The sequence below is a fragment of the Artemia franciscana genome, chromosome 4 (genome assembly GCF_032884065.1).
Source record: "Artemia franciscana chromosome 4, ASM3288406v1, whole genome shotgun sequence".
Taxonomy (NCBI): Eukaryota; Metazoa; Arthropoda; class Branchiopoda; order Anostraca; family Artemiidae; genus Artemia; species Artemia franciscana.
This window is the reverse complement of record NC_088866.1, coordinates 29,402,612-29,426,580: the sequence shown is the minus strand read 5'-3', so window position 1 is coordinate 29,426,580 and position 23,969 is coordinate 29,402,612. Positions and strand designations below refer to the sequence as shown.

Below are 23,969 nucleotides of genomic sequence, written 5' to 3'. Positions count from 1 at the left end.
CTACAGATTCAAGCTCCTATGTACAAAAATGTGAAATTTTTGAAAAAACCCCTCCCACGCTCATTTCCCCCTAAAGTCACCCGATCTACATTTGAAAAATTGTAATTTTAATAGAAATTTTAATATATAGTGACTATTCAAAATAGTGATTTTGGTAATACTTCATCCGTAGCGCGTGCCTTCAATACTTCAACGTGGCCTAGCCATAAACGTAGCCTAGCATACATATTTAGTTTCCTACTGGCTGTGGACAGGCATGTCACTCCAGATTGTTTACCAAGAATGAATAAAGTTGTAAAACTGGCAAAGACCGAGAAGATTTATTTTTTTTTTGAAAATATATCTCAACTGATTTTAAGAAACAGAAACCATCTTACGTGAACATACGAAAGGTCACCTGTTCAATATAATAATTAGAAAATTAAGTTTGATTACATTTTCATTATATATTTCTTATGATTGAATTACTATTTATTTGATTTACTATAAACCAGTGGTTCCCAATCGATTTTGAGCCATGCCCCGCCAAGACATTTTAAAATCCAAATACCCCCCTCGTGATATTTAAATTTTGCTATTCAAAATTTTACATATATTCACCCGAAGGAAGCTTATAAGGTCATTGATATTTTTTTTTAATTTCTAGGACATAATCGTAAACAAAATGAAATAAATCAAAGCTACGTAAAAGAGGTTTTTCAAAAAAAAAGAAAAACAAAATCTGTAACCCGATTGGACACCTATAAAAAAAGAACTGTCTTTATTGGTCGTTCAAAAAAAAAAAAAAATCTGAAATCAGTGCTTCAGATTTTAATTAGCAAATTTTGAGGCAATAGACTAGAACAGCCTATGAACTGTTCTACGTCTATAAATTAACATTAAATATTTGCATCAATAATCGACCATATAAATATAGAAAGTGAAACCTTTAAAATGCATTAAAGCTGTATTTTCCCAAAAACTGCTCTATCAACATGCGCCACAAGGAACGCAACTGCTTTGAACATATGGAAACAGAATTCTGAAACCTTATGAAAACGAGGAAGGAACGCTCGCTTAATCCAAATGCAACTTCTTTCAGGTGTTGATGTCAGTAGCTTCTGTAAAGGATTGAGGGATGGGTGCGGTAAGTTATATAGTAACTGTTTCTTGATTATCTGGTAATTATTTCTGGTAATCCTGTGGTTTTTTATTGACTCTGAGACATAACATGTCCAGATTGGTCCTTAGTTTCATTAACCTTTTTTGAGTTGAAGGAGTAGACAATTTTTTCCACCCTGAAAGCTTAATAGTTTGTCGTAAATCCAAAAATCCCGTTTTTGGTATTTTAATAGAAAAATATTGAAAAAAGCCCGATTGTGCCCCCCCCCCCCTATGTTTTGAAAAATACCCTTTACTGAATCTCCATTTTAAAAAGATAAAAAAATTCTTGTCCCCCTTTACATTTTCGTTAATTGGCACCCTTAGTAATAACTGGATATGGAAATTATAGAGAAGATATGAAACATAGAATAGCAATAGTGCAAAATGAACAGAAGCCCCGTTTTGGCGTTTCACAGGCAAATCAGGGAGAGTAAATCAACCAGAAAAACTTAAAAGACAAAACAAAAAGCAATACAAAATTTCTATAAACACAGCATATAAAAAAGTGGTTACTCATTGGCTATTTAATCTGGCGTTTTGCCCATAAAATCCCAAACGAAAATGGAGTACCCTCCAGGTCAGGGTTTCCCGAAATTCCAAATTATTTGACACTTCCCATTAAAGCTATCAAATTTTTATTATATTATTGGCCCTCTCCAGAAAAATATGGCTTACGTGCAGTGCTGGATTTTTCAGCGAAACTGATTACTTGAAGTTGGTGAATTGGATAGACAGCTTATTTAGTTCTGGAGGCTTTTGTGCCCGTTTCCATTTGAGATTTTTCAGATACATAACTTCGATTTTTCCTTTATAATTTGTCTATCTATTGTGCTTTTTTGTTTCGTACAGCTCAACCTTTTAAAAATATTCTGCGTACACACCTGAACGAAGTACGAAATACAACTATTTCTAAGCAAGGCAATTCAATTATCATAAAGAGTGTGGTGGCGGTTCTGGCCTCTCTTGCACCTGGGGCAAATACTTGATTAAGGCCCTGTCTCTCAAAAACTTTCAGGCCAAATTATAATAAAATCTTCAATTATCAAAAGAATTATTTTCAATTTAATAATTAATAAATAATTTATTTTAATTATCATTATTTAAACCCGCTGATTATTTAATCAAAACTGGGCGGAAATCTAGGAAAATTAAGCATTATTCCAAAACAAGCCCTGTAGGGACTCGGCGGCGAAAGCTCGGAGGGAAAACTCAGGAGGTACTTAGATGAATACCTTTAGATGTGTTCGTATTGATTTGTCTGAATACAAAATTCATTACGTTGTAAAATTGAGTAAGTCCACTTCCTGTGTATTTTTTTCAATTTTCGAAAACTCACTGGGGAAACTCAGCAGGTACGCAAATGAACACTTTCAGACATATTCATATTGATTTGCCTAAACACAAAACTCGTTTAGTTGCAAAACTGATCAAGTCCAATTTCTACAATTTCCTTTCAGATTTTAGTATCGAAACATTTTATTGATTCTTAGCTTTGTATGTTAATGGGCATCTATCCTAAAAGTAAAAGCGTTTCTATAATTGGTATTTTCTGGAAAACTGGGCCATAAATATGGGAAACTCGAGCAATCATTACAAGCCATGAAAAACCGCGGCACAGAACCACCCTTTTTGGTGCAGCTTGATTGACTGAGATTTTCTTGATCACCATAATTTTCCTGAAAATGCCAAATACAGGTACGTCCAACATGTTTCTCAAAATAACCACTCTTTTCCCAAAAAATTCCTATTCTAGATTCTTAGAATATATGCAATTTTTATAGTTTTCCTGATGCTGAGAGCCCCTGGTGAAAAAAAAAAAAATGGAGATACTTGTTAATTATTCAGAACACACTCAAGAATTTTGGATATGAGAAAATTCGTTTCACAGCCACAAAGACAAGTGACAGGTGACAGGATACATTGGACTTATATAATTTGCATATTAGGGAGGTGGGAATAAAGCATAGCGGATCTGAATGCAAAATGTGTTACCTACATTATTCTGCATATTCTGAAGTAACAATTGTTTTCTAACTTAAAACTGTCCAAATCCATTACCCCTCCCTTCTATCTCTAATCACGGCGCCAGGGGCAAGTAACCCCTTCGCCCCCCTAACAACTCAGCTACCGAACTATCGTAAAATAGTTGCGTTACAGCGACATATTAGAATAATAGGACTGCAGAAAATCACCAAAGCACAAACTAAAAATTTACAATAAAAACTAGCATTAAAAAAAAATCAATGGGAATATAAATCCTAGGATTTTAATAGGAGCCAAATGGTCTAAATTAAAATGGCCAAAATAGCCAAAAATTGACAAATACCAGAAATTTGTTGCATCATGAAGAGATTCAATCATGTTTACAGCTAGAATGGAGAGAAAAAGCTGCCAAATAGACAAAATGCCACAAACAAAAGCAAAAATTTCGCATTCTTTTTATAGGCTCAAAAGAAAAGAATAAGACAAAAAAGGAAGCAATTCCTGTATTTCTGCTTCACTCAAGTTTCTCAAGATCTAAATTACTTGGCCGTTGGCAGGTTATTTGTTTTTATTCTTGCTACTATCCTGGTGAAAAATTAGGTGTCAACTGATTAATGGGTGTCATTTTATGAACAGTTTTTTGGTCATCAATCAGGGCCACAAGAAATCAGATCGTCCTCGATTGGGTGTCAAGAGGCTATAAGAAACACTTCAAAGGAAAGAGGAACTTGACGGGGGAAAATGAAGCTTTGAATAATATAGGGTGAAGGGGAAGCGTGCGCAGCTGTGTTAGTCTCGGGTAGTTTGGCCCTGAAATGAGTTTTTAGTAGTGGGATGCAGTATTTTAATGTGGTATCAAACATGTCCTCGTCATGGAAAGGTCGAACAACAGTCAGGGATTTTAGAAAGGGTTTTTATTCTCTTTGGGGAGGGGAAGGTACACAACATGATTTATTGGCATATGTTAGTGCAAAGTTATTGAAGCTCCAGGTTCAAGGCTGTTCAGGTAAATGCAAGGTTATTCAAGGCTATTCAAGTTTAGTGCAAGGTTAGTTCAATAGTAGAAAGATTGTTTAGTACTTTCAAAAGAGCTATCTATTCTATTTAAACGGCCTTTTTGATTCAGTTGTCATTCTTAAAGAATCGGAACAAAATTCGAGCTTTAGCGTAAAGAGCGAGGTATTGACTAGTGGGTTAACCCCCCTCACGTACGTAATAATTTCTGTTCGTTTTAGATTTTGCTCCTTACTTTCAGTTGTAATCCTTTGTCTGAGAGGGCGAGGGTTCGAATCCTACTGTACCCAATTATTTAGTTTGGGACGGGGGTCAGTGGCGTGACTCTGTAAGCTCAGCCAGAGTCGACCCAGCTATAAATGGGTACCTGGAGAAATCTGGGGAAAGTAAACAGGAAGGGTGTGCAAAAGCACAGGATGGTTCGCCCCCAACCCCCATTGCACTTCCTGGCTGAAGGGCCAAGAAACGGAGATCAGCACCGCCGGTAGGGACTGTAAAGTCAAATGCCGTACTCTTTTTACTCCCTTTAGAGATAAATATATTGCTAAATTTCACTTTAAATGTTAGTTATACCACATAGATATTCTGGGTACATAAAATTTAAATCAGTGAGTCTGATTTTTACCATAAATAATACAGATCAAATTAGCACTCCTTGCTGATGCATAAATGGAATACAATTCAAAAATTACCCATCAAGTATGTTAAAAGCTGAGACCCTTTATTCTTAATATTTTAGCATCAAAGTTCCCAAATTTCTAGTATGAAAACCTGTAATATCAAACTAACCATGGGTCGCTAACGCATTAAAAGTAACAAGAATTACTAATGACCCGTCAATTAAACTAAAACTCAATATATCTATGTCATAATTATTTAGTTTTGTTATTTATCATTTAAGTTTTGTAAGGTCGAAATTTAAAATAAATAACTTGCATAATTAAATTCTATAAGTTAAGACTCTTTATTTATTTTCTACTCTTTACATACTCTTTACTTTTATCGTCATCTGTTTATACTAAAATCAATACCTCGATAAATGTAACCATCGATTAACATAATACGTATAGAATACATTGAAAGTTGACTCTATTACTCTCAACTGCTACTACAGCTAACAACTCACTGCAGCACCATCTCGCCTAAGGCCGAAACAGCTACACACACTCCTCCCCACCCCAAATCCCAGCATATTGAAAGAGTCACTCCTTACACTCTCTCAAGAAGTTCCAACTTTCTTTACCTCTATCCTCAAGACCTCTACTTACCCCTTTAGAGGATGACCTGATTTTTGTTTGGACCCTAATTTTTTGGATCCTCTCACCCTTAAACTTTGCCAATGAATCCAAAAGGATTCTTCACCTTTTTTTTTATAGAGAAAGTGGAAGAGAGAAAGACAAAACAAAATTCTCTTTTCGCAGAGAATTTCAAATTCTCTTAATCAAACAGTTCGTGGTAACGAACTGTAGTAAGGAGCGACCCGGCTCAATAGTAACCAAAACTCTAAAAAATGGAATTTTGATACCAATAGCTACATCAAAAGAATTGCATTTTAATGCTGGTTTTAAATATATAAGTTTCATCAAGTTTAGTCTTACCCATCAAAAGTTACGAGCCTGAGAAAATTTGCGTTATTTTAGAAAATAGGGGGAAACGCCCCCTAAAAGTCATAGAATCTTAACGAAAATCACACCATCAGATTCAGCGTATCAGAGAACCCTACTGTAGAAGTTTCGAGCTCCTATCTACAAAAATGTGGAATTTTGCATTTTTTGCCAGAAGGCAGATCACGGATGCGTGTTTATTTGTTTTTTTGTTTTTTTGTTTTTTTTTTTCCCCAGGGGTGATCGTATCGACCCAGCTGTCCTAGAATGTTGCAAGAGGGCTCATTCTAACGGAAATGAAAAGTTCTAGTGCCCTTTTTAAGTGACCAAAAAAATTGGAGGGCACCTAGGCCCCCTCCCACGCTAATTATTTTCCCAAAGTCAACGGATCAAAATTCTGAGATAGCCATTTTATTCAGCGTAGTCGAAAAACCTTATAACTATGTCTTTGGGGACGACTTACTCCCCCGGAGTCCCCGTGGGAGGGGCAACAAGTTACAAACTTTGACCTGTGCTTACATATAGTAATGGTTATTGGGGAGTATACAGGCGTTTTCAGGAGGATTTTTTTGGTTTGGGGGAGGGGTTGAGAAGAGGGGGATTTGCTGGGGGAACTTTCCTTCGAGAATTTGTAATGGGAGAAGAAAATTTCCATGAAGGGAGAGCAGGATTTACTAGCATTATTTAAAAAAAACAATTGAAAAATAAAAGTGAAAAAGCTTTTTCAGCTGGAAGTATGGAACAGCAATAAAACTTAAAACAAACAGAAATTATTACCCATATGAGGGGCTCACCTCCTTCTAATACCTCGCTCTTTACGATAAAGTATTTTCGGTAATTTCAACTACTTATTCTACGGCTTTTGTGATTCAGGGGGTCATTCTTAATGAATTGGGATAAAATTTAAGCTTTAGTGTAAAGAGCGAGGTACTGACGATGGGGCGAATCCCCTCATATATGTAATAAAAACATGAGAATACAAAAGTTCTTTACGTAAGCTAATTTATAAGTTACGTAAATCTTTTACCAATAAAAAGATTCGTAAAAAATTAAAAGTTCTAGTTGCCTTTTTAATTAACCAAAAAATCGGGGGGCAACTAGGCTTCGTCCCCCGCTCTTTTTTTCTCAAAATCATTCGATCAAAATTATGAGAAAGCCATTGAGCCAAAAAAAAAATATGCAAATTTCGTTTTGATTATTCCTCTGCGGAGAGCCAAAATCAAAACATGCATTGATTCAAAAACGTTCAGAAATTAAATAAAAAAAACAAGTTTTTTCAACTGAAAGTAAGGAGTGACATCAAAACTTAAAACGCACAGAAATTACTTCGTATATGAAAGAGGCTGCTTCCTCATCAACGCTCCGCTCTTTACGCTAAAGTTTTTTACTGTTTTAGAAAGAAGAATTGAGAGAAAGAGTCAAACTTTAGCGTAAAGAGCGGGGCGTGATGAGGAAGCAGCCTCTTTCATATACGAAGTAATTTCTGTGCGTTTTAAGTTTTGATGTCACTCCTTACTTTCAGTTGAAAAAACTTGTTTTTTTTATTTAATTTTATACAGAAAGAGAGAGCCATAGAAAGTGGGATCAAACCGCATCTTTACTATAGATGACTGTTTGATATAATACCTCAAACAAATACATCAAAATATATCAATTTCATATAATAAAAGAATACCTAAAACTATCTGTAGACAATTCTGCTGGAAAACATTCAACAAACTAAATTAGTATACACAAACTTCATTGCGTCACACTTTAAGCAATCGGTCTTCTTTTTCACCACAGACGAAGAGACTTTTAACTGGCTTAAGGCTTGTCGTACCAAGAACGGTTAAATAAAACAGGGGTTAGAAAAGACAGAGTTCTGCCTCCCTTCTCTGACATAGATTTTTGTTCTCCCTTCTCTGACAGGAAGTAATGTGATGTGCTTGGGTCTGCCTCTCTTCTCTGACATAGATTTAGGAAGTAATGTGATGTGCTTGGGAAAATACATCTAAAAAATACAACAAAACAACCAGCCAAAAAAAAAAAAAAAAAAAAAAAAAAAAAAAAAAAAAAAAAAAAAAAAACTTTTTAAGGCGGAGCAATATAACAGCAAGCTATCTTCTGTTTTTCGTTTCCACCATTACAATAATGCAATTAAGTAAAAGAATTTTATCTTATCGGAAACCTGTAGCATCAAATTAGCACAGCAGGAGCGTCCATTAAAAGTAATTCAATATATTAAACAATAAGATGCTTTAAGGGAGTGTCTACTTTAACAACAAGGCTTAGAACATTCTATTAACTCAGAAAGAAAGAATCAAGACATGTTTTCCTAATAGAAGTAGGATAAAGGAGGATTTATTGACTAATCATAAGGATACAACTAAATCAGATAGTTTATTTTTGATAAAAACTATTTATCTAACAAACTGACTATAATTCAAAATTTTGTCACAACCTTTATCAACTGTCTAATTCAAAATTTTGTCACAACCTTTATCAACTGTCTGAAGGTAAAGAAATAATTTTGTAAACTTCATTTTTTCTGATTTCCATAAATTATTATTTGTAAATGATAAAGATATATTAATACTGAAAAGCTCATTAGACATCAAAGGCCAAACATTATTGCTGCAAATAGGACAAATCTCCCTACATTTTCCCCTAGTCTATAAAAAACTTGTTTTTTTTTTAAATTAAAAATAGGTTTAGAAGAAATTAGAGAACTAAAGATTACAATAAAATTTATGAATCAATGGTACTACCTTAATACATCCACATCTACAAGGGATGTAAATTTAATTTTTGGTCAGAACACGTTTCGTGAGGATGGAAAAAAAAACGTATTTTCAGGATAGAATCCAAACGTTTGGACATACACTACATTTATATATATACTAGCTGGGTCCCGCTAGTATAAAAAATGGAATAGTTGTGGGAAAAGTCAAGTCATGGTCAATTGTAGAAAAGGCCAAAACAGATAGTCCAAATAAGTGGGCATTAAGTCAAGGTTAATTTTACCCCTTTCATTGCCGTTGTTACCGTCTTCCACTTATGCTACACCTCTCATGCATGTCACTCCACAATTCTGAACTAGAGTCAACCTTGTTGGAGGGTCTCCACGGGGAACACACGCTGGTTGACAGTAGTATACTTGAAAATTTTCAAGTATACTTGAAAATTTTCCTCTCATGCATGTCACTCCACAATGCCAAACTAGAGTCAAGCAGATTGTTGTAGAGATTGCTCTTTACAGCAATTTGGCTCTCTCTTAACTCTACTTATTAAAACAGTAAAAAACTTTAGCGTAAAGAGCGGGGCGTTGATGAGGAAGCAGCCCCTTTCGTATACGAAGTAATTCCTGTTCGTTTTAAGTTTTAACGTCGCTCCTTACTTTCCGTTAAAAAAACTTGTTTTTTTTTATTTAATTTCTGAACGTTTTTGAATCAATGCATGTTTTGATTTTGGCTCTCCACAGAAAATAATTAAAACAAAATTTGTATATTTTTTTTTTGGCTAAATGGCTTTCTCATAGTTTTGAGAAAAAAGGAGCGGAGGAGGAGGCCTAGTTGCCCTCCGATTTTTTGGTTACTTAAAAAGGCAACTAGAACTTTTAATTTTTTAGCAATGTTTTTATTAGTAAAAGATATATGTAACTTACAAATTAGCTTACGTAAAGAACTTCGTTATTCTCATTTTTTATTACGTATATGAAGGGGTTCACCCTCTCGTCAGTACCTCGCTCTTTACACTAAAGCTTAAATTTTGTCCCAATTCATTAAGAATGGCGCCTGAATCACAAAAGCCGTAGAATTAAAATTACTAAAAATACTTTAGCGTAAAGAGCGAGGTATTAGGAGGAGGTGAGCCCATCATATGCGTAATAACTTCTGTTCGTTTTAAGTTTTAATGCTTCTCCTTACTTTTAGTTGAAATATTTTTTCATATTTATTTTTTCATTGTTTTTTTTTTTAATAATACTAGAAAATCCTGCGTTTCGTTCATGAAAATTTTCTTCTCCCATGACAATTTCCTCCAAGGAAAGTTCCCCCAACACATCCCTCTCTTCTCAACCCCCCTCCCCCAACATAAAAATCCCTCTGAAAACGTCTGTACACTTCCAAATAACCATTACTATATGTAAGCACTGGTCAAAGTTTGTAACTTGTGGCCCCTCTCATGGGGACTCTGGGGAGAGTAAGTCGTCCCCAAAGACATAGTTATAAGGTTTTTTGACTACGCTGAATAAAATGGCTATCTCAGAATTTTGATCTGGTGACTTTGGGAAAATAATTAGCGTGGGAGGGGGCCTAGGTACCCTCCAATTTTTTTGGTCACTTAAAAAGGGCACTAGAACTTTTCATTTCGGTTAGAATGAGCCCTCTCGCAGGATTCTAGGACCACTGGGTCGATACGATCACCCCTGGGGAAAAAAACAAAACAAACAAATAAACACGCATCCGTGATCTGCCTTCTGGCAAAAAATACAAAATTCCTCATTTTTGTAGATAGGAGCTTGAAACTTCTACAACAGAGTTCTCTGATGGTGTCATTTTCGCTAAGATTTTATGACTTTTAGGGGTTGTTTTCCCCTATTTTCTAAAATAAAGCAAATTTTTTCAGGCTCGTAACTTTTGATGGGTAAGACTAAACTTGATGCAACTCATATATTTATAATCAGCATTAAAATGCGACTCTTTTGTTGTAGCTGTTGGTATCAAAATTCCATTTTTTAGAGTTTTGGTTACTATTGAGCCGGGTCTCTCCTTACTACAGTTCGTTACCACGAGCTGTTTGATCTGTGGAGTTTTTTTTTTTTTTCAGTTGCAAATAGAAAGTGTGCTCCAAATGATAATGCGTCCAAAACCACCTTTTATATTTGATACTTTAATTTAGTCTATTTTTTTGATATTGCAAGATTTCAAGGAATTAGTTTAAAAGGTTGTCTAGCTTTTGAGCTGTTTGAATCATCTTAGAAGGATTTCATCATATCTTGCGAGCATAGACAATTGACAAATTATTGACAAAATATGAAATCTTTTTCAAACTGTCTTTGAACTTGTTTCGTTAACATGAGTTTACTTTGAGAGGCGAAAAAAATCAAAAATTCCTATAATCACGATCGTCATCACAACCAGAATCATTATCATCATTATAACCATCACCCTCAAAACCTGGTCCACCCACTACGGCCGAACCGATACCTACAGTTTCAAGGTATGTTCGAATACGTGTATTCCGCATAAATACAAAAATAAGGACCTAACTACCCAAACTTTGGCATAATGTACTTCAGTAGGCACATAGTATTGATATTAATATGTTCTTTTGGGAGATTATTAATATGTTCTTTGGAGAAGGTCATCGGGGAGAGAAATATTACCTCCGTCTGGTTTACGCGCATGACTCTAGGTGTCCTTTTTATGACAAGAAAGAAATATTAACCAACCAATTCGGGCTCCGATTCCCGAAAACGTAAGGGGGCAACTACCCCCGCTGTCCCATCATTAATTGGCCCCCCTGAAACAGAAAATGAACTGCTGTCAAATCCATTTTTTATTTATTAATGTATTAATATATTTTAATTCTTAAAAATAATTTAATCCTCATAAAAAAGAACTTTGATTTCTTCATTAAGAAGATTTTTTCCTCATAAGAAGAAGATCTTTAGAGCTCGATTTTCACCAAAAAGAGCATGGCTAAAACTACAAAACTCCATTAAATTGATGAAAAAGCAATCTATCAAATAGGTACAGGAGGTTGGAAGATTGAACAAAGATTACATGTTACAGAAAACTTATTTACCATGAGACTTAATTTATGAGATCCATTAGAAGTTTGGGAAAAGCAAACCCCTAACTGATTTTCCTTTTCCCAGGTATACCTGATTTTTTCTAATTTTGAAAGATGAATTTAGAATCCAAACAAGAAAATACTGAGATTCAGATGCACCTCTGGATCAAACAGTTTGTGGTAACGAACTTATGAGGAGTGACCCGGATGAAACTAAAAAAAAAACGGAATTTTGGTACAAATAGATACATCAGAAGAATCGGATTTGTATGCTGATTTTTAAATATATAGCGCTAAAGTTTGACTCTTTCTTAAAGCTCTATTTTTAAAACCTATAAAAATCTTCAGCGTAAAGAGAGTGGCGTTGAAGAGGGGACAGTCCCTTTCATATAAGGAATATTATCTGTTCGTTTTAAGTTTCAATGTTGCTCCTTACTTTCGGTAGAAAAACTTGCTTTTTTATTTAATAACTCTCAATGAAGAAACCCAAACGCTATAACTACACTAAGGGGACGTGGCAGATCATTAAAATAAGAGCAGCTAAGTAAGCAAGGGACGTAAAAAAACATCCTTAAAAAATTAAGCAGAAACAATTAAGAGTCCATATCAAGGTATTATGGGATTCAAAGGCATGCAAAGTAGTTAAAAAAGAATAAAATGAAATGAAAAATATATATGTCACCGTGAATGTCTGAAATCTTGTTAATGTTAACATTCACCGGAGAATGTTCGAAATTCCTTTTTCTCTGCTTGGATTCAATTAGCTTTACGAGTCAGCCTTTTCAGTCTGATGCAAGCTACGATGGTTAAAGTTAAAGTTAGGTTATATTATGCTAGTTTAGGTTAGGTAAGGCTAGGTTAGGTTAGATTTGATTAAATTTGGTTTTAAATATGGCTAAAAATTCGGTTAAAAACCTAATCTAAGCTAATCCAACCCAGCATCACATTACAAACTTAATATATTCTAATATCATCATCAACCCTTACAATAAATTGAAAAAAATTACTGACCGGTGAATGTCGACATTCACCAATTTGCGGACATTCACGGTAACATTTATAAATATATATTTTTGGACAGTACGTATCAGAAATTACGCCCTACTAAGACTTGGCTTCTGCCTTCAATGTAGGCTATTTGTTAAAAGTAAACGATAAATTCAGAAGCCAATAATTAGCATCTGATAGAACTGACGATAGTTCTCCATTCTGCAAATAGGAAAAACTTCCCTACTTTTTTCCCTAGTCTATAAAAAGTTATTTTTAATTAAATAAGAATACTTATAATACTTAAATAGTGTCGTACACAAGCCCAAATAAAGATTTAGTTATGTTTTGAATTTGAGATTTTGATATAAATCACGCAGTCAAAATCAAGTAGTATATATATATATATATATATATATATATATATATATATATATATATATATATATATATATATATATATATATATATATATGTGTGTGTGTGTGTGTGTGTAGTGTCCTACTCAAGCCCAAATAAATATTTAGCTATATGTTTTGAATTTGAGATTTTGAATTAGAATCAAGCAGTTGTGGGGATCAAGCCATGGCTAATTGTAGAAAAGTCAAGGCAGATAGTACGAGTGAGTGAGAGGCAAATCTGGCATACGCCATTTTTAGGATTGTACAAAAATGATGTCATTCCTTTTGTTGGAAGTCTATAAGTCTATCTATTATCCGTTCATGCGTCATTCCTAGGGCAGAAATAAGGTAGATAGTTATAGAACTGAGGGATCAAAGATTGGATTGATTTTGGGTTGACGTGTGACAAACAATATCCACTGAACTTGTATGCAAAACCCGGGACTGAATTTGCTTGGACTCACAGGCGAACAAGTGAAATAATCCTAATAGGCTTGGTCGCTTGTAATCAAAAGGTGGAATACCGTGTCATACGATTGACACATTACCAACAAGTCCCCTGGACTCGCAGGCAAACGGTGAAACCTATAGTTTTCCAAGTGTTTGGTTAAATGGCACGGGTAAATATATATATATATATATATATATATATATATATATATATATATATATATATATATATATATATATATATATACATATATATATATATATATTTACATATATATATATATATATATATATATATATATATATATATATATATATATATATATATATATATATATATATATATATATATATATATATATATTTACATATGTATAGTGTCCTATACAACCCCAAATAAATATTTCGCTATATGTTGAAACCCTCCTCCCTTCTTATAGACTGGACTTCATTCACCAACACTGATGTTTCGGTGGTAATGAAAGACAGCCAGATGCATTAGCGGCTGCACGGGTTATTTTGCTAGACCTTTTGAAAAACAAAACAAAAAAAAAACAGATAATAACTCCTGTAATATCAAACGAGCCTTTTCCTGCTCTGTATCATGTAATAAAATCACTTTTATAGTTTCGACAGCTGAAGAGTTCCAGACGGAAACAATGTTAAGCAATTTTGGTTTACATGAATTTTTTTTACTTTAATGAGCATGGCTCTACAATTAAGCTTCAAATCATTGGACGTATATTTATATACGTGGTCAGAATTTTCATTGGCATATCGGGCAACATCAACAGAATTTCCTCCCCCTCAATTGGTTTGGTTAGAAAGCGGTTCACATCGGGATAATGTAATTTATTCATAGGAGTTAAAAAAATAGAATCTACCTAGGAAACAAGAGCTACACTGCAAACTTTTTTTTTATATCTAACTTAAAAAAATAACATTATAAATCCCACACTTCAATAATTTCGATCTCAAAGGGGGGGGGGGGTGTCTCTGCACCCCTTGCCGCGCTATTGTGAATATTAAAAAACCAGCTCTAAGTCTTTACGATTAAACAGTCAACACTCGCAAATCAGCAAGGTATACTGGTAATGAACATGTCATATTTCATTCTACGACAGTCGGATGGCATGGGAAAAAGTCACGAGACAGGAGTTAAAGGAAATTCATCTTCAAGGCAGAAGGAAAAAGCAAATTCTGGAACAAATTGCGGAGGAGTAGAAGCAGACAGGTGCGTTAGTTAAACTCAGGTAGCTTGGAGCTGCAATGAGTTATTACTAGGATTAGTTAGTATCAATTGAATTAGTTACTTAATTTAGTTAACTAAGTAATTTAATATTAAATAAATTAGTTAGTATCAGTGATAGTGTTCCTAGGGTTGGTGACGCCTGGGGCAAATTTAATTACGACACTGCCCCCCAACTCAAACATAAAAACAGAAGCCCAAGTCATAGCACCCCCAGCCGTGGTATCTCCTCCCCCCAGCCACAGCACCCGGGTTACCTTGCCCCGGAAGCATCCCTCCTTTGAACAGCCTTGTGCATAACTGCTATCCATCACAATTTGGCAAAAGTTAAGTATCGCAAATTAACAAAAAATGCATATATTCTGAAATACGCATACGCATTCTCATATATAGAGCTGAGATGCCCAATGATTTTACACAATGAATTTTGATTAATTTCCACACTATGCACCAAATACTGCAGACATTTCGAACTCCAGGAAGGGGCACTTCTAAACCATTCTCACTCAACTAATACAAATATAAATTTTCAGTTTTGTTATTGTTTCATGCCAGAATAACATGGTTTGGTCGAAGGGGTTGAAGCATGAAAAGATTTAATTTAGTGGCTATCATCAAAAATCTAGTTAAACTTAACTAAAAAAAAAAAAAAAAAAAAAAAAAAAAAAAAAAAAAAAAAAAAAAAAAAAAAAAAAAAAAAAAAAAAAAAAAAAAAAAAAATCTCCCTGTTCTTCCGTATTAAAAAGTGTACTTCGATTCCATTGGTGTATTTTAAAAAACAAATTATATTATTTATTATTAATGGACAGAAAAATAGTCCCGACTTTTTAAAACCAGGTTACTAATACTTCAAGTTAACCTAAATCAGGTTAACCTGAGTGACAAATCTGGACTGAAACGTAAATACAATTTAATGACAGAAAAATACCGCTACCTTTTAAAAACCTGATTTGGTCTTTTATGAAAAATATGAAACAACGAACGTTTTTGAGTCACGTTATTTTTTACTAGTAAATTCTCTGTTCCTCTGTGGTTAAACAGACATATGCATGAGACAATTGACGTTACATATATGCCAGACTAACCTATATCTTTAATTTTAGGGTTTTATGAGAGGATTTTGACACTGCAGTAGGAACCCAGGTCTGCAAGACTAAACAGCATACGTTTGGCAAGACACTCGATTTACTGCAATAGCGGAAAGACCTACCGAAATAGACATAAGCTGAATTTCAATGGAAAATGTAAAGAAGGATTGGGAAGACATAAAACGAATTCTTGCAACAATTTGGATCCTAGAAGATACCAGCTCCAGAGATTCTTGAAGAGGAAAGATCCCACCCATATTGAACTTTATTTTGGACTGGTAAGTCTAGTTTTATTAAGCTACTTCTATCAATTCCTAATGATGAGAGTAAAAGATTGGGGTGTAAGAGGAGCATGTGAGGCTGTGTTGACCTCAGGATGCTTGTTGCTGCAGTGAATTGTTAGCAGCATTAGCAGTAGTAGTAGTTCTATGGTTGATGACAAATCCTATTATACAGGTCTATTGCAGAGGGTCTCCAAGTGGCTAGTATGAAGAGAAAAAATAGCACATACAAAAACCAAAGTCAAATACCTCTTGTTATAAAACAAAACAGGGTAATTAACCTTCTCATAGACTGTTTTACCGTCCCCTCATTTCATGGAGAATAGCCTTTTCTTTTGCGTTTCCCCAGGAAAAAAAAAAATGTCCCGCACCCAAATTTTGAAAACAAAATTTTACCCCCCCCCCCCAACTCCTATATTTTCGTAAATTTATGTCAGTACTCGTAGTTGTCCCTAGGAATTGACAGATTATTCGTATTTGAATTTTTACGGATGAAGGGTTGTCAAATTTGAATAATTAGTTCCGTGTATTAATTTCCACGGCCTAATATAACAACACTGACGAAAATGTGCTACTGACACAAAAACTATGTTTTTCAAATCACGATTTCAAAAATAGAAAAATTTTGGAAAACCATGGTCTTCGGACATGAATAGACCAAATATGGGTCCAGAGGGCAAAAAAGGTTTTTATTTTTTTGCCCTAGGTACTTTCAAGATTACCAAACAGTATACACCAAAAATTATCGACATTTAAAGAAGAAAATACTCTTTAATTTTTTGAATAAGACATTCACAGTAATATACAAATCATTATATATCAGTACTTACTGAATCATCGAGTTCATTTAGTGACCTCTTGATTTCTTGAATTTCGTCATGCGTAGAAAACTGTGACTAAAAAAGAAAACGTATTTATAAAAAGTGATTCCATTCAAGACGCTTCACGTTAATCAGATAACGATTTAATTAATATAATGAACAATACATTATGTTATTTTAAAAACCAATTAATTAGTTATTAATAACACTTAATTACCCCATTACATTAATTAAAGACCGATTAGAATGCTACATTTACTGAAAAGCATATTGATGCACATATTAATAATAAAATTAGATAATTATCTAAGGACATTAATCATATAAAGACACTTGGTTTCTGAAGGAGGTCTGACATTAGTGGAGGATTAGATAATTTTATTTCAGGGACTAAAGATAAAACATAAGGGAGAAAATTACACAAGAATTTATTTTACGGGATACTATATTTTGATGGTGCAGGGGGGAGGCACTTATTCTAAAGGTATCTTTGCCTCTCTCTCGGTTTTATAAAAATACCATTTTTTGGTATTTGCATTGAGAAATGGCTTTTTTGGCATTTTCACTAGAAAAATGGAGAACAGCTTGTAGCCTACTCCTAAAGTTTGAAAAACACATTTTGCCCCCCCCCCCCCAATTTCTTTGAGCTAACGCAGCTGTTAATTATTTTATTATGTCAGATATATTATATATATATATATATATATATATATATATATATATATATATATATATATATATATATATATATATTCTGACATTAGATATAATTAAACAGTTCATGTTAACGAACTGTACGTAAGGAGAGACCCGGTTCAATAATAACCGAAACTCTAAAAAACGGAATTTTGATGTCAATAGATACATCAAAAGTTGGATTTTTAAACTGATTTCAAATATACAAGATTCATCAAGTTTAGTTTTACCCATCAAAAGTAATGATTCTCAGAAAATTTCCTTTATTTTCGAAAAAAAGGGGAAACACCTCATAAAAGTCATAGTAGAATCTTAGTGAAATTTTCCTCATTTTGAAAAAAGGGAGGAACATCCTCTAAAAGTCAAGTGATCTTAATGAAAATCACAACATCAGAATGTGCTATGTGGAAGGATCTTCCCATGGAGTAATTTTTCACGGGGAAGAGAATTTTTCCATGAAGGGGTGCCGAATTTCCCAGCATTATTTAAAAAACAATCAGAGATTAAATTTAAAAATGAAGTTTTTTTCAACTGGAAGTAAGGAACAACATTAAATTTAAAACGGACAAAAATTATTGTATATATTAGGGGGTTTGCCACCTCGTCAATACCTCGCTCTTTACGTTGAATTTTTTTTTAGTAATTTCATGAGCTAGTCGTTCTAATTAAATAGCCTTAGTGATTCAGGAGTCACTCTTAAGGAATTGGAAGAAAATTCAAACTTTATCGTGAAGAGCTAGGTATTGACAAGGGGGCGAAACCCAGCATATACGTAATCATTTTTGTTCGTTTTAAGTTTTAATGTTGCTCCTTACTTTCAGTTGATTTTTTTTTTTAATTCAATAATTATTAGCAGTGCTAAGTGAGAAATTCCAACCTGATTATTCTGATGAACTATCTTGCGTTTGAGTTACTAGAGATCTATCAAAGCAGAAAAGACATATATCGGAATACAAACAAAAGAAATAAACAAATGAAATAAAAGAAAACATAAAGATGTAAAAAGAAAAAAAAGATAAAGAAGAAAAAACATAACGAAAAGAAATAAAAGGAAAATAAAATAGCATCGGAAGTTCGAATTTTCGAAATCCAGAAATTTCAAAGTTCAAATTTAGAGGAATCTTTCAAGACCAGCATAATTCTCTTCAAAGCGCAAGTTATAAAATTCAGACAAACCTTGTAAACCAAAACACGATTAGTTACATCCAAATTTGAATAATTACACAAAAATGAAAACAAAATAGAAAAAACGTAAAAACCACAGAGGGAGAAGAAAGTATAAATAGAAAAATTCTCTCACAACACAATTCAGAGTCAACACAATTAAGACTTATTCAACACAACAACACAATTAGTTAATAATACATTTAATATGAATCTAGAAAAACCTATCAAAACACAAAATCATAGTCAACGCAGTGGCGTGGACTTAGAAAAGAGCGATACGCAAAAGGAATATGGAAAAGCTTGAGAAGCTACTTTTGTTCGAACTTTTTCTGAAGAGATTTATGAGAAAAAATCAAAATGAGTTCAATTATCCAACAAGCAAAGTTTAGGCTAAGACGAAATAAACTACGGCGTTCATCAGAAGAAAAAAAGATAGTTGTCAAATTTAAGCAGTTTTCTTGAATAGTACAAATTAAGCACCAGTTTGGTCCTAGTAGTTTTGCTATAAAGAGTACTTTTAGTATTTAATTTTATATTTCGCGCAAACTCTTCAGTAATAAAATGTTCTGATCCGACTAGCATTGTTCAGTTCAACCCTGCTTTTGAAATTTGTGTTACGTTAGATTTTTATGAGCAAGTTGCTCAGAAATATCGTCACAAGTTCAGACAAAGTAAACCCTTACCCTAACCTTAGAAGAAAGAAAGAAAAATACCTACGGTTTGTCATAACTAAGCAGCATTATTGATTAACAACTTAGTAAGTACTGATTTGAAGCAAGTATTTATGCTATTAGGGATGTTTATAAACTATCATTTTTATATTCCTTATTTTTTTTTTTTTTTTTTTTTTTTTTTTTTTTTAGCAATTTATGGTTCTTAGCAGTTTATGTTTTACATTTTTCTGTTCTACGATATATTTCTCAGTAATTTATTTTCCAATAAAGCCTAAAACGGCTAGTTCAATATTAATGCTGAAAATTGTGTTTCATTGCAATTTTATGCATAACTTAAAGTACAAGAAACGAAATTTATTCGGAAAATTCTCCAATTCCACATGAAAATTCAATGGGTGATGGCCAAATTCCCCCCAAAAGCGTAATTATGAACCCCATATCTCCTCTTGGTGGTCCTTCAAGTAAATCTCAAGAGGGATTATTTCTTGCTTGTAGGTGTGTTTATTAAGTAGTACTAAATTTACTACTAGTAATAAATTCACTTTTTTATTAGGTTTTTGATCAATGATGGAAAAAGTAAGATGATGAACGTGTCCATGAAGAAGAAGAGGCTATTTGATTTTGAAAGTTTCAGTTGAATTTGTGTCTGAATAAAAGCCTTTTATGTTGGGAAGGGGCAGGAAGCTCTACTAACGCGACGGAATGGAAGATTGCCGAAAGATTAATCACGAAACTTTCATTTTAAGTGAAAAAGAATTAAGACTAATTCCCAAGATAGTTGAAAAAAAATTGTTTGAAATAAAGCTAATATTTGGCAGAACCTTGACTAATGCTAAAGGAAAAGTTCTTAATGAAAATGGAAAAGTTTCTTCTCCATAAGATGTGTAAACTTTGATTTCAACTAATAATTCTTCATATACTAGTGGGACCTTTACTATTTAATATATGAAAATCGGTTATATTCGCAATATTATTTTTTAACAGTTGTTCCTTGGGGGGGGGGAAGGGATAAGAGGAGATTTTACTTAGATGTACACATCGGATGACTAATTTTCTTTCCTTCTTAGTGCATCCGGTGATAAGTTGTTTTTATTTACCATATAGTCATATACAAAATTGTTTTGCATAAAAGGAAACCAATATTTGTGAAGACTTCAGCTAATATTAAACATCAGTTTTTAAACAAATAATAAAAAAACGTCTATAATATGTGCAAACTCTGGTAAAAAGGCTTTGCTGTGGGCTTTTTAATTACAGACCTTAAATTTTAATTATAAAAGTTTACTATAAACTTTTTACTTAATTTTATCTATGTCGCCTTTCGCGTACTTTTTATAAAACAGCTCGTGGTAACAAACTGTAAGTAAGGAGTGACCGGCTCGATCGTAACCAAAACTCTAAAAAAACTGAATTTTGATACCAGTAGATACATCAAAAGAATCGGATTTTTACGCTTATATATAAATATATAAATTTCATCAAGTTTTGTCCTACCCATCAAAAGTTACAAGTGTGAGAAAAGTTGCCTATGTCCGAAGAAAGGGAGAAACACCCCTAAAAGTCATAGAATCTCATGAAAATCACACCGCCAGATTCAGCGTATCTGAGAACCCTACTGTAAGGGTTTCAAGTTCCTATCTGTAAAAATGTGAAATTTTGTATTTTTTTTGCCAGAAAAAAAATCATGGTGACGCGTTCATTTTTTTTCCAGGGGTGATCGTATCAACCCACTGGTCCTAGAATGTCGCAAGAGAGCTCACTTGAAGGCAAATTAAAAGTTCTAGCGCCCTTTCGAAATGACCAAAAAATTGGAGGACAACTAGGCCCCCTCCCACGCTCATTTTTCCCCAAAGTCACCGGATTGAAATTTTGAGCCATTTTGTTCAACATAGTCAAAAAATCAAATAACTATGTCTTTAAGTATGGCTTAATCCCCAGGGCTGCAAGTTATGAACTTTACCCATTATTTACATATTGTATTGATTATTGGGAAGCATACAGACATTTTCTGGGGGATTTTTCATTCCCTCAGGGGGTGGGAGAGGGGGGAGAGGGTTTCGTGGGGGGACCTTTCCATAGAGGAATTTTTCACGGGGGAAGAGAATTTCCATGAAGGGGGCGCTGGATTTTCCAGCATTATTTAAAAATAATCAGGAATTAAATAAAAAAACAAGTTTTTTCAACTGAAATTAAGGAGCAACATTAAAACTTAAAACGAACAGAAATTATTATGTATATGTAGGGGTTTGCCCGCTCGTCAATACCTCGCTCTTTACGCTAAAGTATTTTTAGTAATTTCAAAAGAGCTATTCAGTCTACTTAAATGGCTTTCGGGATTAAGGGGGCATTCTTATAGAATTGGAACAAAATTTAAACTTTAGCGGAAAGAGCGAGGTATTGACGAAGGGGCAAACTCCCTCATATTACGTATGAGGGAGTTTATGCCCCTCGTCAGTACCTCGCTCTTTACGCTAAAGTTTGAATTTTGTTAAATAATTGCCGATAAGAACAATAATTCGTTTGTGTTATTTTTTGGCCAATCGTAGCATTTAATATTATCTTAGACCGCTTCTTAACTATGATATTTTTATGCGATAATAAACCAAATATAATGCATCTCTTCGGCTTTTGGTTTTTATTAAACGAACAGAAATTATTACGTATATGAAGGGGTTGCCCCCTTCTCGGTACATCACTCTTTACGCTAATGTTTGACTTTTTGTTCCAATTATTCAAGAATGACTCCTGACACACAAGAACCGTTTAATTAGAATAACAAGCTTTTTACAATTTCACAAAACAATTTAGCGTAAAGAGCGAGGTACCGAGAAGGAGGTAACTCCCTCATATACGTAATAACAACCAAAAGAAAAATTAAACAATTCCGGTTCAAACAGTTCGTGGTAACGAGCTGTAATTAAGGAGCGACCTGGCTCAATAGTAACCGAAACTCTAAAGAACAGTTAAAAAAACGGATTTCGATACCAATGGATATATTAAAAAATTGGCGTTTTATGCTGATTTCAGATATATAAATTTCATTATGTTTAGTCTTACCCATCAAAGGTTACGAGCTTGAGAAAATTTTCTCAGAGCCCTAGAATATCGTGACCCTAGAATATCGGAAGAGGGCTCATTCGATGGGAAATTAAAAGTTCTAGTACCCTTTTCAAGTGACCAAAAAATTAAAGGGCAACTAGGCCACCTCTCCCGCCACTTTTTTCCAAAATCGTCCAATCAAAATTTTTAGACAGCCATTTTATTCATCATAGTTGAAAGGCCCAATAACTATCCGTTTGACATAACTTGACCCCTCCCTACCAGAGCCCCAGTGAAAAAATCTTTAAGTTATAAAATTTTCCCATAGTTTACGCATAGTATTTATTATTGGGATGAATGCATGAATATGGGATGGAAGGGGGGGGGGGGCAAAAATTTTCTGCTCGGAGTTTTCCACTGGGAATTTTCCATGGAGAGGGAAGTTTCCAGGGAGCGAACTTGTCAGGGGAAATTACACAATGCAAGAATTCACCAGAATTCTTATACAAAATTATTTTTATATGTCTTACTTTCTCTTTTTCGTCTCTATTTTACACGCGGACTGGTTAAGAGTAATTGTCCGGAGTAAATTTTCACCGAAATTGAATTGTCTAGAGGATATTTTCATGGTGAGGGGGTTTCTCCTTCGAGGTGGGGTCAGATTTCCCGACGCTATTTAAAAAACGATCAGAAATTAAATTAAAAAAATCAAGTTTTTTCAACTGAAAGTAAGGAGCAACTTTAAAACTTAAAATGAACACAAGGGACAGAAGGAACAGAACGAACACAAGGGCCGTTTAGTTAGAACAATAAGACGCTTTTTTAAAAATACTAAAAAACTTTAGAGTAAAGAGCGAGGTATTGAGGAGGGGGCAACCCTCTTCATATACTTGATAATTTCTGTTCGTTTTAAGTTTTAATATTGCTCCTTTCTTTCAGTTGAAAAAACTTGTTTTTTGTTTAATACTGGAGAACCTTAGGCTAAGTTTTACAAAGATTTAAGTTTTGAAGGTTCTAAAAAATTTTTGAACATGAGTTCATTTTAAGATATGCTCGCAACTGAAGTGATATAGAAGTGATAATTCTTGATGATTTGTTTTTTAAATTGATATATTGCATTTAAGCTTAACCGATCATAGTTTGAGATGTGCGCTTTTTTCTCCGTCTTAAAAAAAAGAAGCTAAAATGATCAAGAAAATTATGCTATGTATTTATTTATGTATTGTACGACAACTTTTGTATGCTATGTATTTTACGACAACTTTTGGCCGTCAATCTGAGGAAAAACGAAAAACAAGTCGTCCTCAATGGGTGAATAAGTGGCCATGAGAAAAGATTTAAAGGAAATTGGAACTTCATTGAAAGGGGTTTAGAGTTAGGCTGTGAATAAATTCAGGTGAAGAATCAGCGTGTGTAGCTATGTTGTTCTTAGGAGACTTGATACTACAATAAGATCTTAGTAGTATTAGTAGAAATTCAACTGCTTTGTTGGTGTATTCAATCCATTTTATTTAAATGTCTGGTTTCAGAACTTGTTTCTGTAGAAAGTTAAAAAACAAAATTAATAGCTTGCTGCTTCAAGCTAATTTTAAAC

General features: G+C 33.8%; 1 protein-coding gene and 1 long non-coding RNA gene across 5 annotated transcripts in view; one reads left to right on the top strand and one right to left on the bottom strand.

Annotated features, from left to right (window-relative positions):
* LOC136026265 (multiple PDZ domain protein-like) overlaps nucleotides 1–23,969 on the bottom strand; it is a 448,978-nt gene that overhangs the window by 179,581 nt on the left and 245,428 nt on the right. For all 4 annotated transcript variants that reach the window (XM_065702652.1, XM_065702654.1, XM_065702653.1 and 1 more), the window contains exon 20: nucleotides 16,809–16,874. In XM_065702652.1, the coding sequence (XP_065558724.1) occupies nucleotides 16,809–16,874 (66 nt within the window). The remainder of the gene's footprint in view (nucleotides 1–16,808; nucleotides 16,875–23,969) is intronic.
* Nucleotides 975–22,847, top strand: LOC136026267 (uncharacterized). Its single transcript, XR_010617251.1, has 3 exons — nucleotides 975–1,126; nucleotides 15,713–15,975; nucleotides 19,890–22,847. It is a non-coding gene; the product is annotated as an uncharacterized LOC136026267 (long non-coding RNA).